Genomic DNA, 13838 nt, shown 5'->3' on the forward strand with positions numbered 1-13838 from the left:
GTTTCTGTGGTAGCTGTAACGGTCGTCGTATGAAGGAGAGGACCAAAGCGAAGCGTGGTAAGTGTTCATCTTGATTTTTAATATGAATAGTGAACACTGAAACAGAAACAATAAAAAGACATACGAACAGTCCTGAACGGTGAAATAAAACACAGAACAGAAAATAAACACCCACGAAACACAAGTGGGAAAAGGATACCTAAGTATGATTCTCAATCAGAGACCACTAACGACACCTGCCTCTGATTGAGAACCATACCAGGCCAAACGCAAACACGTCATAGAAAACGGAACATAGACAACCCACCCAACTCACGCCCTGACCATAATAAAACAAAGACATAATAAAAGAACTAAGGTCAGAACGTGACAGTACCCCCCCCCCCCCCCAAAAGGTGCGGACTCCGGCCGCAAAACCTAACCCCATAGGGGAGGGTCTGGGTGGGTGTCTGTCTGCGGTGGCGGCTCTGGCACGGGACGTGGACCCCACTCCCCCATAGTCCTTCTCCGCCTCTTTACCCGCCTCTGTAGCCTCTTTATCGCGGCGACCCTCGCCTCGGACTGGGGACCCAAGCCACGGGTCCCGAATGGACGGGAGAATCCGCCAGCACCGGACGGATGGGAGATTCCGGCAGCACCGGACGGGCGGGAGACTCCGGCAGCTCCGGAGTGAAGGGAGATTCCGACAGCTCCTGGCTGACAGACGTGAGACTGTGGCAGCTCAGGACTGACGGGAGACTGTGGCAGCTCAGGACAGACGGGAGACTCCGGCACCTCAGGGCAGACGGGAGACTGCGGCAGCTCAGGGCAGACGGGAGACTCCGGCAGCTCCTGGCTGACAGACGGGAGACTGCGGCAGCTCAGGGCAGACGGGAGACTGCGGCAGCTCCTGGCTGACAGACGGGAGACTGCAGCAGCTCAGGGCAGACGGGAGACTGCGGCAGCTCAGGGCAGATGGGAGACTGCGGCAGCTCAGGGCAGACGGGAGAATCCGGCAGCTCAGGGCAGGAGGGAGACTCCGGCAGCTCAGGGCAGGAGGGAGACTCCGGCAGCTCAGGGCAGGAGGGAGACTCCGGCAGCTCAGGGCAGGAGGGAGACTCCGGCAGCGCTGGGCAGGAGGGAGACTCCAGCAGCGCTGGGCCGGAGGGCGACTCTGGCAGCTCTGGGCGGTGCATGGAGGTGGCACCGGATAGACCGGACAGTGAAGGCGCACTGGAGCTCTCGAGCACCGAGCTTGCCCGACCTTACCTGGTTGAATGCTCCCCGTAGCCAGGCCAGTGTGGCGAGGTGGAATGGCCCGCACTGGGCTGTGCTGGCGAACCGGGAACACCATGCGTAAGGCTGGTGCCATGTACCCCGGCCCGAGGAGATGCACTGGAGACCAGATGCGCTGAGCCGGCTTCATGGCACCTGGCTTCATGGGGCTGCCTCTCGGGCTTCCTTGATCACCGTGCCAACTCCATTCGCCGGTATCCCTCCTCACACTGTTCCAGAGAAAGCCAGGCGGACTCCGGCACTCTCCCTGGGTCGACTGACCACCTGTCTATCTTGTCCCAAGTTGTGACATAGTCCAGATCTCGCTGCTGCCTGATACCACGCTGCTTGGTCCTTGGTTGGTGGGTGTTTCTGTAACGGTTGTCGTATGAAGGAGAGGACCAAATCGCAGCGTGGTAAGTGTTCATCTTGATTTTTAATATCAATAGTGAACACTGAAACAAAAACAATAAAACGACAAACGAACAGTCCTGAACGGTGAAAATAAACACCCATGAAACACAAATGGGAAAAGGCTAATAAAAGAACTAAGGTCAGAACGTGACAGTAGCCTACAGCCAACCTTGACATTGATGTTATTTCGTATATCCAAGCAGTGGTACACCACTCTGCATATTAAACTTGATCACGTACAGTGCCTTCAGAAAGTTTTCACACCCTTTGACTTTTTCCATATTTTGTTGTGTTTTACAGACAGAATTTAAAATGGATTCAATTTAGATTTTGTGTTACTGATCTACACACAATTACCCATAATGTCAAAGTGCATTTTTGTTTGTAGACATTTTTACAAATGTTTGAAATGTTTGGAGCCAATAAGTATGTGTTATGGCAACCCCAAATAAGTTCAGGAGTAAAAATGTGCTTCACAAGTCACATAATACATTCCACCGACTCACTCTGTGTCAAATAATAGTAGTTAACATTGCTTTTGAATGGCTAACCCATCTCTGTAGCCTACACATACAATTATGTGTAAGGTCCCTCAGAGTAGAAGTGCATTTCAGCATAGATTAAACCACAAAGACCAGGGACATTTCCAATGCCTCACAAATAAGGGCACCTATTAGTAGATGGGTGAAAATATAGAAAGCAGACACTGAATATACATTTGGATGCGGTATTAATGCACCCTCAGTTGCCGGAGAGGAAGGAAACTACTCAGAGATTTCACCATGAGGCCAATGCTTATTTTAAAACAGTTACAGAGTTTACTGGCTGTGATTAGAAATGGGATTTGTTTGATTTGCCACAAACATAATGCTTGGATTCAGGACAAAAAGTAAATGTCTTTGCCACTTTTTTTGCAGTTTTACTTTAGTGCCTTATTGCAAACAGGATGCAGGTTTCCGAATATTTGTATTCTGTGCAGGATTTCTTATTTTCACTCTGTCAATTAGGTCAGTATTGTGGAGTAACTACAATGTTGTTGGTCCATCCTCAGTTTTCTATCACAGACATTTAAACTCAGTAACTGTTTTAAAGTCATCGTTGGTGAATACTTTCCGAAGTCACTGTAATTAACGGCAGTAGCCTATTAAAGGCATTTTAGTGGAAAAAAATATAGACACCTGACCCAGAACTACACTAACAAGTTCCGAGGTTAGGGACATTTTACTGTAAATCAACATTTTCACATTACAGAGTAGCTTTTCCTATTTCCAAAAACACTTTACAGTCTATTATTCATTAAACACATAACCTGATTAAGTGGCTTTAGGTCTACCATCTTTTACGCTAAAGTAATCAGCAGAACTCTAATTTTGGGGAGATGTTACTGCATATCGACTACACTTGTTTGAGACTGCCATCTAGCCATATTTTTTTTGTTGACTTGACGTCACTTATGGTAAAAGGAAAGCAACCGGATCACAACTGTTTTTTTTGTACATATGCTTTCGCCAACAGGTTTCATTAAATAATCCCAAGTGAAACACCCAGAGAGCTATGTCTAAATATGTCGCTCTGATACACCTAAGAGCGATAATTTGTTTATTTGTCAAACGGCAGTCAAGCATCGATCATCATGTCACCAGAATTAGACCCTCAATATCTATTGGAAATGAGCATCAAGATCAACGTGAACTTTTACCAACCTGTGAAGTTCATAATTGATTTCATATGTAGCCCAATAAACTGAATGGTTTCCCGAGTCATACCACATCGTCGCGTGAATTTCTCACATAAATAATTTTACGTCGGCATTTATATCACAGCTGTTAATACGGTATGAATTTACTCGTATACAACTAGATGGAAACGTGGTTATTGTGATACACCTGATAAAATGTGATACATTGATTATAATACTAATACCTAGCGAAATTCCACATGTTGTACACAATAGCATTCTGTCGTATTAGATATTTAATTTGCAATAGCTTTTGTTTCAAAACCTTTTTTTATATAATATATTTTCATATGGGACACAGATACTTTATCTATACGGCGCCTTCAACATTATAAACATATTGCGACAAAATTAGGTCCTCCATTTCACACCATTTTCGGAACATAGACGCAAAATATGCACGTGTTCCTTCCAAATAGCTTTGAATGTGACGTTACGCAATGTGCTGCGGTGTAGTCAGTTCACGGCGGATTAATACTTAACTCGGACGGAGCGTGACACTTCCTCATGCAATAAAAGCCGAATCTCCTTTTAGTTCACCGGCATTTCAGCATCATCACGGTAGTTCGGGTTTGACATCGGATTTTCAGGCGTAGTTTATTTATCGTTTTTATTTATACACTTTGTTTACAAGATGCCTGGATTTTCCGACAGAGATCGTGGTAGAGATAGAGGGTAAGGTTTTGAATGAATTTTAGGCTAATTTAACACCTCGTTGTCTTGCCAGAAATGGCTGACATGACGCACGGGATAACCGTAGATACCGTACTCGTTTAGCTAGCTAGGTATATTTCTATTCTTATTTTTTTACTTAGACTGCCGTTTTTCAAACTTAAAAAAAAAACGATCGAAATGTATTCAGAATTAGAAGGGACCAACGTTTTTTAAAGGCCTCGTTTCGTCATGAAACCAGCAAGAGGCCTGATCTGAATCCGAAAATTCTTAGCTGGAGGCCTGCTAATTAAAATCACGAACCACATAGTCAGCGGTTGTAAATGTCTAATTTACCTTATTAACGTTATGAAAATGTGATCTTAACATTAACATTGTGCCTCATCGTACAGCAAGTGTCAGATAACCGGTAAACTAGCCGACTAAATGTATTTGTACGCCATGTGGCATTACTGAATGCGAATACAAAATGCCGGCCGGTTTTTTTTTTTTTTCATTGTTCATGTGCCGGATATATATTGAAGATTGCTGTTTTTTTTTTTTTACGTGACTCAGTCCAATAAGCCACGCATTTCTTCTAGTTTGTTAACGCTGGCAATAGCTTCTGCATCGTATTGAAGTTGGGAAAATGTCATGTTTAATTAGTTACACGCTTACTGCTAGTGTTCTGTTAAATCTACATTTAAAAAAATAAGTTTCTTTGATTGGCGTTTACTCTTGCGAGTTTATCCACAGGTAACCTACATCTCCTTTACATTGGTTGGCGTGACTAACATTAGACCATCCATTTCCCCAGTTATGGCAGTGGACCACCTCGTTTTGGAGGCGGCGGAAGAGGAGGTGGTGGGGGGGGGAAGTTTGGTAATCCCGGTGATAGACTGCGCAAGAAGCATTGGAACCTTGACGAACTCTCTAAATTTGAGAAGAACTTTTACCAAGAACACCCCGATGTTAATCGGAGATCTCCGGTATGTATTCTAGTGGTTAAAATCCAGATGCAGATTTACTCTAAATGTTACGCAATGGTCATTGGCATGTGTTCTTGCATAGGTTCCTTTTCCTGCCCAATCACCAATGGCCATTTGCTGTCGTTGTCTTTTGCATTGCCATGCCAATTGATCTGAGTCGCTACATGTTTGTCATTGCAGCAAGAGGTTGCACAGTACAGAAGTACTAAAGCTGTTACTGTGAAGGGGAGGGACTGCCCTAATCCAATTATGAAGTTCCATGAAGCCAGTTTTCCAAGTATGCACATCCACTAATATCTGACACATTCAGTTGAAAAATGCATTCCTGATCTGGACTTTTCTTCAATGGGTTAGTTTTCATGTACCACCCCCTCTTTCCACAGCATACGTGATGGATGTCATTAACAAAGCAGGCTGGTCAGAACCAACACCGATCCAAGCACAGGGTTGGCCACTGGCATTGAGTGGCAAGGACATGGTTGGCATTGCACAGACAGGCTCTGGGAAAACTCTCTCTGTAAGTGTTGTGAGAGTCCTAGCCTTTGACTATTCCAACAACTTAGAATTGCTCTTAAAAATAAGAGGACTGATGGTGTTTTCTGTAATGCAATGTCACTTTTTTTCTGCAGTACTTGTTGCCTGCAATCGTGCACATTAACCACCAGCCTTTCCTGGAACGTGGAGATGGCCCTATTGTAAGTACCCATGGCTATTCTGACTTGTATCTAATCTCACGTCCACACAACATGGATTTATGGTATTCAATCTTTCTTTCAGTGCTTAGTGCTTGCCCCTACCCGTGAGCTGGCTCAGCAGGTCCAGCAGGTGGCGGCAGAGTATGGCAGAGCTTCTCGCCTGAAGTCTGTCTGCGTTTATGGGGGCGCGCCCAAAGGGCCACAGCTCCGTGACCTGGATAGAGGTAAGTTCCACAACTGCTCTATGTATTTGGCTGATTTGAATCTATGGAATTTGGTGCTAAAAATAGTTTATTATAGGTGTGGAGATTTGCATTGCCACACCTGGCAGACTTATTGACTTCCTGGAGGCGGGAAAGACGAACATGCGCAGATGCACTTACCTGGTCCTGGATGAGGCTGACCGAATGCTCGACATGGGTTTCGAACCACAAATCCGAAAGATTGTGGACCAAATCAGAGTGAGTTCTGTTGTGATGCATTAATGTGCTAAATGTCTACTGATCTCACTTGGTACAGTCGTCAAAAGTATATTCTGACTCCTTCCTTGTTCTTTCCAGCCTGACCGACAGACGCTGATGTGGAGTGCCACCTGGCCCAAAGAGGTGCGCCAGCTGGCAGAGGACTTCCTGAAGGACTACGTCCAGATCAATGTTGGAGCTCTGCAGCTGAGTGCCAACCACAACATCTTGCAGATTGTGGATGTTTGCAATGATGGCGAGAAGGAAGACAAGTGAGTCCTGTCGGACCTGTGGCATTTCTGTAATGTATATTTAATGGGTGGATAATATGACTCAGGCACTAGTTGTGTAGTCACTAATTGAATGCTTCCCGGCCTTCCCCTTCCAGGCTCCTCCGCCTACTTGAGGAGATCATGAGTGAGAAGGAGAACAAGACCATAATCTTTACAGAGACCAAGAGGCGATGTGATGAGATCACTAGGAGGATGAGGCGGGATGGGTAAGTGACATCAATACTTCGTTCTTTAAACTCACAATCATGTGTTTTACTGGACTCAATTGACACTTGCTCCTTTTAGTTGGCCAGCAATGGGCATCCATGGAGACAAGAGCCAGCAGGAGAGGGACTGGGTGCTCAATGGTGAGTTTTATCACAAGAACAATTTAGTATGACACAACCTCTTATGGCCAGCTATCAATTTCCTTTCCTCCTTTCAGAGTTCAAGTTTGGAAAGGCGCCAATTCTCATTGCCACAGACGTCGCCTCCAGGGGTCTAGGTTAGTTTCATTCTGTCCTTGGTCCCTTGTACCAACTTTGTTTCCTGAAAGAAAGTGGTTCTTTCTGTAACTCTTCTGCCTTCTGAGTTTCTCCCCTATCTGAAGGAGCGGTCTTTTGAGGCAGGGCCTTGGCATGACACGCCCAGGTCTCCAGAGGGGGAAGGAGGACTCTTGGAGGTGTCCTGACTGGGACATCACCCAGTCACATACAGAGGTGGCGGGGTCTGAGTGCTGACTATCACGCTGGGCTGCCCAAAAGGGGGCCTAAATGAGTTAGCTGCTGCACCCCTGTAAATGCAGCTGTTCTCTGGCATCGGTTTGGACTGCTTCACACCCACGCTCATGGCTCCACCAGGCTCTGCTGTTTCCATGTCTTGCATGTCGGTTTGGGCATTGCAAGTCATCGAGTTCTGGAAGGTGTTGCTATCTCAAAGCATGTGTGACAAATGTGGCAGTTTCCTAAACTTCTGTTTTGAGAGCAGTTGTAGGTCATATTACACGTTCACCTCTGTAATGATGTGGCTACTGGCGCTTAGTGCCAGTGGGTCATGTCGGTTGGCTGGGGATAAAAATCCAAGCTCGCACTCCTCCCTCACCTGCGTTTCAAGTCATGTCGAGACCTGCCAACGAGAGACATTTGATCACGTGAACACTGGTTCTGGGAATATCTTGCACTGGTTCTGGGAATGTCTTGCCTACTTTTGTTATGGTCACAGGAGTAAGTGGCTCAGTCTTTTAGCTTTTCCCAATTGTTTATGGTCTTGGCAAGACGTTGCAGTGTGGCCTTTATAGCGAGCTTCTTATGAGTGTGGGAATAAAGGGCCTTCATTATCACCATAAGGTCCTTGTTTTGGCACATGAGGCAACAGTGCGCATAGTGGCCTTACTGTGTAGAAGCACCCGGCAGTCACTTGTCATTGTGTGGGGAGTTTTCTGCAATGGGAATGGACTAGTGAATGCATACTCTATGGTAGGACTTCTGCGCCTTTTTTTTTAGGGGTGGGGGCTGTTGAGAATTGAGGGGCTATCTGTATTGGGAAGCATTTGGAGTGTGCATCGTTTCTCTCTTCCCACTGTAGTATCCCCACAGATTAAGTCTTTCTGGAGTTGTCTAATGCTATTCTTTACAGCCTAGTGGAAAAACCAGCTACATCCAGTGAATGGTTGTACTAACTTTGCTCTTTTGGTCTGGCTGTTGTGGTGTGCATCTTTGCGCTCCTTTTTTTTTTTTTGCCACACCGCAACACATCCTACAGATGTTGAAGATGTGAAATTTGTCATCAACTTTGACTACCCCAACAACTCTGAGGACTATATTCACCGCATCGGCAGAACTGCCCGGAGCCAAAAGACTGGCACAGCCTACACCTTCTTCACCCCCAACAACATGAGGCAGGCCAGCGACCTCGTTGCTGTGCTCCGTGAGGCCAACCAGGCCATCAACCCTAAACTCCTCCAGATGGCGGACAGAGGAGGTAAATCTAATTGGTGAGATACAGGAACTGTGGTTCAGCTGCAGCCTTTTTTTTCCTTTTGTTGACGTGGATGGGTTTTGCACAGTCAAAGCTATGGGATCTTGATTTATTTTTGTTAGCCATTTACCCCCCCCCCCCCTACAGTGTTTTCCAATGTACCCATTTCATATCACTCAAATTGGCATGGAAGACGACTCTAATTTGTTGTTGGTTTTTCCTTTCAGGTCATTCAAGGGGAGGCAGAGGTGGTAGTGGATTTAGGGATGACCGCCGGGACAGGTACTCCTCCGGGGGCAGGCGTGACTTCAGTAGCTTTAGGGACAGGGAAAACGATAGAGGTTTTGACAGTGGACCAAAGAAGGTCTTTGGCACAAATTCACAGAGTGGAGGCTATGGGGCAAGTGGCTTTGACAAAAGCGGCAATGGTTTTAGCGGCTACGGCAGCAACGGCCAGTCAAACTATGGTACCAGCCAGGCCGGGGCGTTCCCAACGCAGAACTTCCAGGCCCCACAGTTTAGTGCCAACCAAGGAGGTGCACAGAATGGCATGAGCCATCAACAGTTCCCCTTCACGCAGCAACAAGCACCACAGCCCATGGTGCCTTACCCAATGCCCCCTCAATTCCCACAGTAAACATGCACATGAAAGTAAAGATGGTAACTTATTGCTTTTTTGTCTTGTTTAGTCCTATACTCTATCCCAAATTGTACTGTTTAATTTTTTTACGCAGGGTTCAATGGATTTTTTTTAGACCTCTATCAAGTCCTTGTGGGGGGGGGGGGGGTTCCTGCAGCGCAGCAATAGTGATGGCGCACAGTTTTGCTTTCTTTTACTTATTTAATTTGTTACATTCCTCAGTGATGTTTAGTCTTATTTTGTACTAGTTATTGCAGATGTATTGTTTTGTCCCACCTGTACCATTTAAAGTGAAATGTTAAGATCTTAACTGGGAGGCACTGCATGGCCTTTCGATTAAAAACCAAAAATACTTATCGTGTTCTCTTATTCTTTTACACCATTACATGACTTTCTGTAAATGCTTGCCACTTTGCTTCAACATTGGGGAAATGGCTGAATGCTCAGGAGTGGTAATCTCTTGTCTAGCAGAATCTATGAACAGTCAATAGCTTAAATGACTGGCTGGGTAACTGCCTATACCTAGTTCTCTATATGCCAAGGCAAATGTGCACGTTGCAAAATAAAGACTCACCCCCATCGGTTTTGCAGGTGTCTGCTGTGCAAAAAAAAAAAATTGCTGGGAAAGGCTCATCTGATTTCATTCTAACCGTTAAGTTTTGAGTCATGGTTCCTTCCACTGTTAATGGCGCTGTGTATGTAATACTTTACCTAATGCATTGAGGGAGGGGCCTGTCTACAGGAAACCCTACCAGCTCATGTCTTGAACACAGCCTTCTAAATATTGACTGAAGTTGCAGCTTTTTATTTTTTGGGGAAGGGAAATTGTCAGTCAATGCCATCTGCCATCCATTATGGCCTGGATTTAATCAAGTATTTACCCTAACGTCTTTGCCTGCTTTCACTGAGCACATGAAACCATCCTCTCCCATCCCTCTAGCAAATTGGTGAGGGTTGGGTAACTGGTTGACCCTGTCTGCCCACTGAGGTGTTGGCAGGGGCTTGTTTGGGTGAAGTGGCAAATCTATTAAAGCTCGACACATGACACCTGTTTTGACACCTACTGTATCCATTCTAGATGGCAAACAATGCATGCAGATAGTGACTGGATGTGATATCTGGACCCTGCTGAAGAGTATGGAACTCATGAGCTCAGATTCTTCTAGATGGCTTGAGGGTGAGAGGTACATATTTTCATAACTGTGATCTGAATGGCCCTGATGTACATGACCAAAAGTATGTGGAGACCTGCTTGTCGAACATCTCATTCCAAAATCATGGCCATTCATTTGGAGTTGATCCCCCCCTTTGCCGCTATAACAGCCTCCACTCTTCTGGGAAGGATTTCCACTAGATGTTGGACCATTGCTGTGGGAACTTGCTTCCATACATCCACAAGCGTATTAGTGCCGTCGGGCACTGATGTGGGGAGATTAGCCCTGGCTCGCAGTCGGTGTTCCAATTCATCCCAAAGGTGTTCAATGGGGTTGAGGTCAGGGCTCTGTGCAAGCCTGCTGGGCTCCCGAGTGGCACAGAGGTCTAAGGCACTGCATCTCAGTTCTAGAGGCATCACTAAAGACAACCTGGTTTGAGTCCAGGCTGTATCACAATCGGCCGTGATTGAGAGTCCCATAGGGCGGTGCACAATTAGCCCAGCCTCGCCAGTGTTTGCCGTCATTGTAAATAAGAATTTGTTCTTAACTGACTTTCCTAGTCAAATAAAGGTTAAATCAATGTTTTTTTTAAGTATTCCACACCGATCTCGACAAACCATTTCTTTATGGACCTCGCTTTCTGTGAGCTTGTGTGACCTACCACCGCCCGTTGTTCCTAGAGGTTTCAACTTCACAATAACAGCACTTACAGTCGAACTGGGCAGCTCTAGCAGGGCAGCAATTTGACAAACTGACTTGTTGGAAAGGTGGCATCCTATGATGGTGCCACCTTGAACGTAACTGAGCTCTTCAGTAAGGCCATTCTAATGCCAATGTATGTCTATGGAGATTGCAACAAGTGTGGCTGAAATAGCTGAATCCACTAATCTAATTTTAAGGGGTGTCCACATACTTTTGTATATATAGTGTATGTTTGGCATGTTAACTGTAAATACTGTCTGCTTTTTCCTTTGTTAATAGCCTACGAAAGCTGGTTATATTTATTTATCTTTCCTTGTTTGCTGCAGCCTCGCCTCTCTTATGACTGGTGCTTTCTCATGATCCGAAAATTACTTTTGGATATTAGATCGGCAGTCTCGAACCAGCATTTGGACCAGGAATTCAACGTTCCGAATTCTGACATGAATATTTCTATATTTATTATTATTTATTTTTATTTTGGGGATTTGAGTGTATTGTTTTGTACTGTCAGGTATTACTCCACTGTTGGAGCTAGGAACATAAGCATTTATTTACACCCGCGATGACATCTGCTAAATATGTGTACGCGACCAATAACGTTTGATTTGATATTCACTAGACATTTCCCAAAAAACATGGGCCTGGGCCAACATAACTGTTAAACACATACTCTTGGGGACCCTATTTATGTTTTCAATGATTAAGGGAATGCCCTTTTCTGCTATGTTCCCATAATCCTTGTAGTTCAAGCCCTGCTCTTCAGTGTTACATACCTTGACTGAAATGTGTTCTCTCTGTAAATGATTTGTGTGTTCTTGACTGAGCCTCTCCCAGATAAATGGCAGCCAGGCTTGCATAATGTGGAATTTAACCAGGTATGTGTTCTGCCCTGTGGTGTAGTTGGATAGGGGAGGGGTGTGGTGGGGTTACATGTTAAGTCAGTAAATGAGATTGGATTTTTACAATGCAGTAATATGCAGCCCCGGTAACCCACACCTTATGACCACATTAGGAAAACCTGAACTTTGAAAGATGTGATTTTGTCATCACCAGCACTGCTGCTTTACTCAGGATGAGTATTTTTAACTGGGATTATGAAGTGAGATAGAGGCCTACATCTTTTTTAAATGAACGATAAAGGGACAAATCTGGGTTTGGCAGATGCCAGGAGAACGCTACCTGCCCCAATGCATAGTGCAAACTGTGAAGTTTGATGGAGGAGCAATTATGGTCGTTAGATCCAGTGAAGAGAAATCTTAATGCTACAGCATACAATGACTTTCTAGTCGATTCTGTGCTTCCAACTTTGTGGCAACAGTTTGGGGAATGCCCTTTCCTGTTTCAGTCTGACAATGCCCCCGTGCACAAACCAAGGTCCTTACAGAAATTGTTTTTTTGAGATCGGTGTGGAAGAACTTGACTGGCCTGCACAAAAGTCCTGACCTCAACCCCATCAAACACCTTTGGGATGAATTGGAACTTTGACTGCGAGCCAGGCCTAACTGCGCAACATCAGTGCCCGACCTCACTAATGCTCTTGTGGCTGAATGGAAGCAAATCCCAGCAGCAATGTTACAATATCTAGTGGAAAGCCTTCCCAGAAGAGTGGAAGCTGTTAGAGCAGCAAAGGAAGGACCAACTCCATATTAATGCCCATGATTTTGGAATGAGATGTTCGACAAACAGGTGCCTACATACTTGTGATAATTTAGTGTATGCCTTCCAAGTAACTGCCAAAATATAGAAAACCAGCATAAATAGGGAGTTTGGTCACCATGAGCTGCCAGGTTCAATGCGCCTTGGTATAGTTCTACAAGTGTCTGGAACTCTACTCTATTGGAGGAATGTGACATCATTCTTCCATGAGAAACTCCTTTATTTAGTGTTTTGTTGATGGTGGTGGAAAACGCTGTCCCAGGTGCCGCTCAGGAATCTCCCATAGGTGTTAAATTGGGCTGAGATCTGGTGACTGAGACACACTCATGCCCTTTAAACCCCCTATGCATCTTTGAAACCCTTCTTTTAAAAGTCACTGAGATCTCTTCTAGCCATGGTAACCAAAATAATAAATGGGCCTTTCTATACATGACCCTAAGCATGATGGGATGTTAATTGCTGTCAATTGCACATGCTTGTGTAATTATATACCAGGAGGTGTCAGAGGAAGGCCCTACAAATGGTCAAAGACTCCAGCCACCAAAATCATAGACTGTTCTCTCTGCTACCGCATGGCAAGAGGTACCGATGCACCAAGTCTGGAGCCAATGGGACCCTGAACAGCTTCTACCCCCAAGCCATAAAACTGCTAAATAGTTAGTTAAATAGTTAACCAAATAGTTAACCCGGACTGTCTGCATTGACCCTTTTTGCACAAATGTGTTTTTACTCATTGCGTATGCTGCTGCTACTGTTTATTATTTATCCTGTTTCCTTGTAACTTTATTTAGTTATGTGTACATGTCTACGTCTAATTACCTCGTACCCCTGCACATCAACTCAGTACTGGTACAGCCAAGTTATCTTTACTCATGGTGTATTTATTATAACTTGTATTATTACGTGTTATTATTGTTCTATTATTTCTCTATTTTCTTTCTCTCTGCATTGTTGGGAAGGGCCTGTCAGTATTTCACTGTTGTTTACAAGCATGTGATGAATACAATTGGATTTGATTTTTTGATTATGAGGGTACAATGCACATACACTTATAAATGTTTGTCTTTCTACTGTCAGCAGAGGCCCCAGCTCTTCCCTCAGCGGTAAGTGTACTCTGCATTCCTCTCTGAGACCTTGACTCCTTATACTAGGTGTGGCAGGTAGCTTAGTGGTTAGAGTGTTGGACTTGTCAACCGAAAGGTTGCAAGATCGATTCCCTGAGCTGACAAGGTAAA

General features: G+C 44.9%; 1 protein-coding gene across 2 annotated transcripts; it reads left to right on the forward strand.

Annotated features, from left to right (window-relative positions):
* Positions 1-3902: 3902 nt before the first annotated feature.
* LOC109898664 (probable ATP-dependent RNA helicase DDX5) lies at positions 3903-9447 on the forward strand. Of its 2 annotated transcripts, none has more exons than XM_020493721.2 (13): positions 3903-4081; positions 4875-5046; positions 5227-5323; positions 5430-5563; positions 5676-5741; positions 5824-5965; positions 6042-6202; positions 6302-6474; positions 6591-6701; positions 6781-6842; positions 6920-6979; positions 8236-8467; positions 8679-9288. In XM_020493721.2, exons 1-13 carry the CDS (start codon positions 4041-4043, stop codon positions 8704-8706), a joined length of 1479 nt encoding a protein of 492 aa, XP_020349310.1. In that variant the 5' UTR covers positions 3903-4040; the 3' UTR covers positions 8707-9288. The 2 variants fall into 2 exon arrangements, with proteins under 2 accessions (XP_020349310.1, XP_020349309.1); XM_020493720.2 differs by having other exon boundaries at positions 3906-4081; positions 8236-8454; positions 8679-9447.
* Positions 9448-13838: the final 4391 nt, after the last annotated feature.

Source organism: Oncorhynchus kisutch, linkage group LG10 (assembly GCF_002021735.2).
Source record: "Oncorhynchus kisutch isolate 150728-3 linkage group LG10, Okis_V2, whole genome shotgun sequence".
Classification (NCBI taxonomy): Eukaryota; Metazoa; Chordata; class Actinopteri; order Salmoniformes; family Salmonidae; genus Oncorhynchus; species Oncorhynchus kisutch.

Coding starts and splice junctions, on each gene's coding strand:
- LOC109898664 (XM_020493720.2), top strand. CDS start 4,041: ATGCCTGGATTTTCCGACAGAGATCGTGGTAGAGATAGAGG. Junction 5,047..5,226: donor ATGTTAATCGGAGATCTCCG/GTATGTATTCTA, acceptor TTGTCATTGCAG/CAAGAGGTTGCACAGTACAG. Junction 6,203..6,301: donor AGATTGTGGACCAAATCAGA/GTGAGTTCTGTT, acceptor TGTTCTTTCCAG/CCTGACCGACAGACGCTGAT.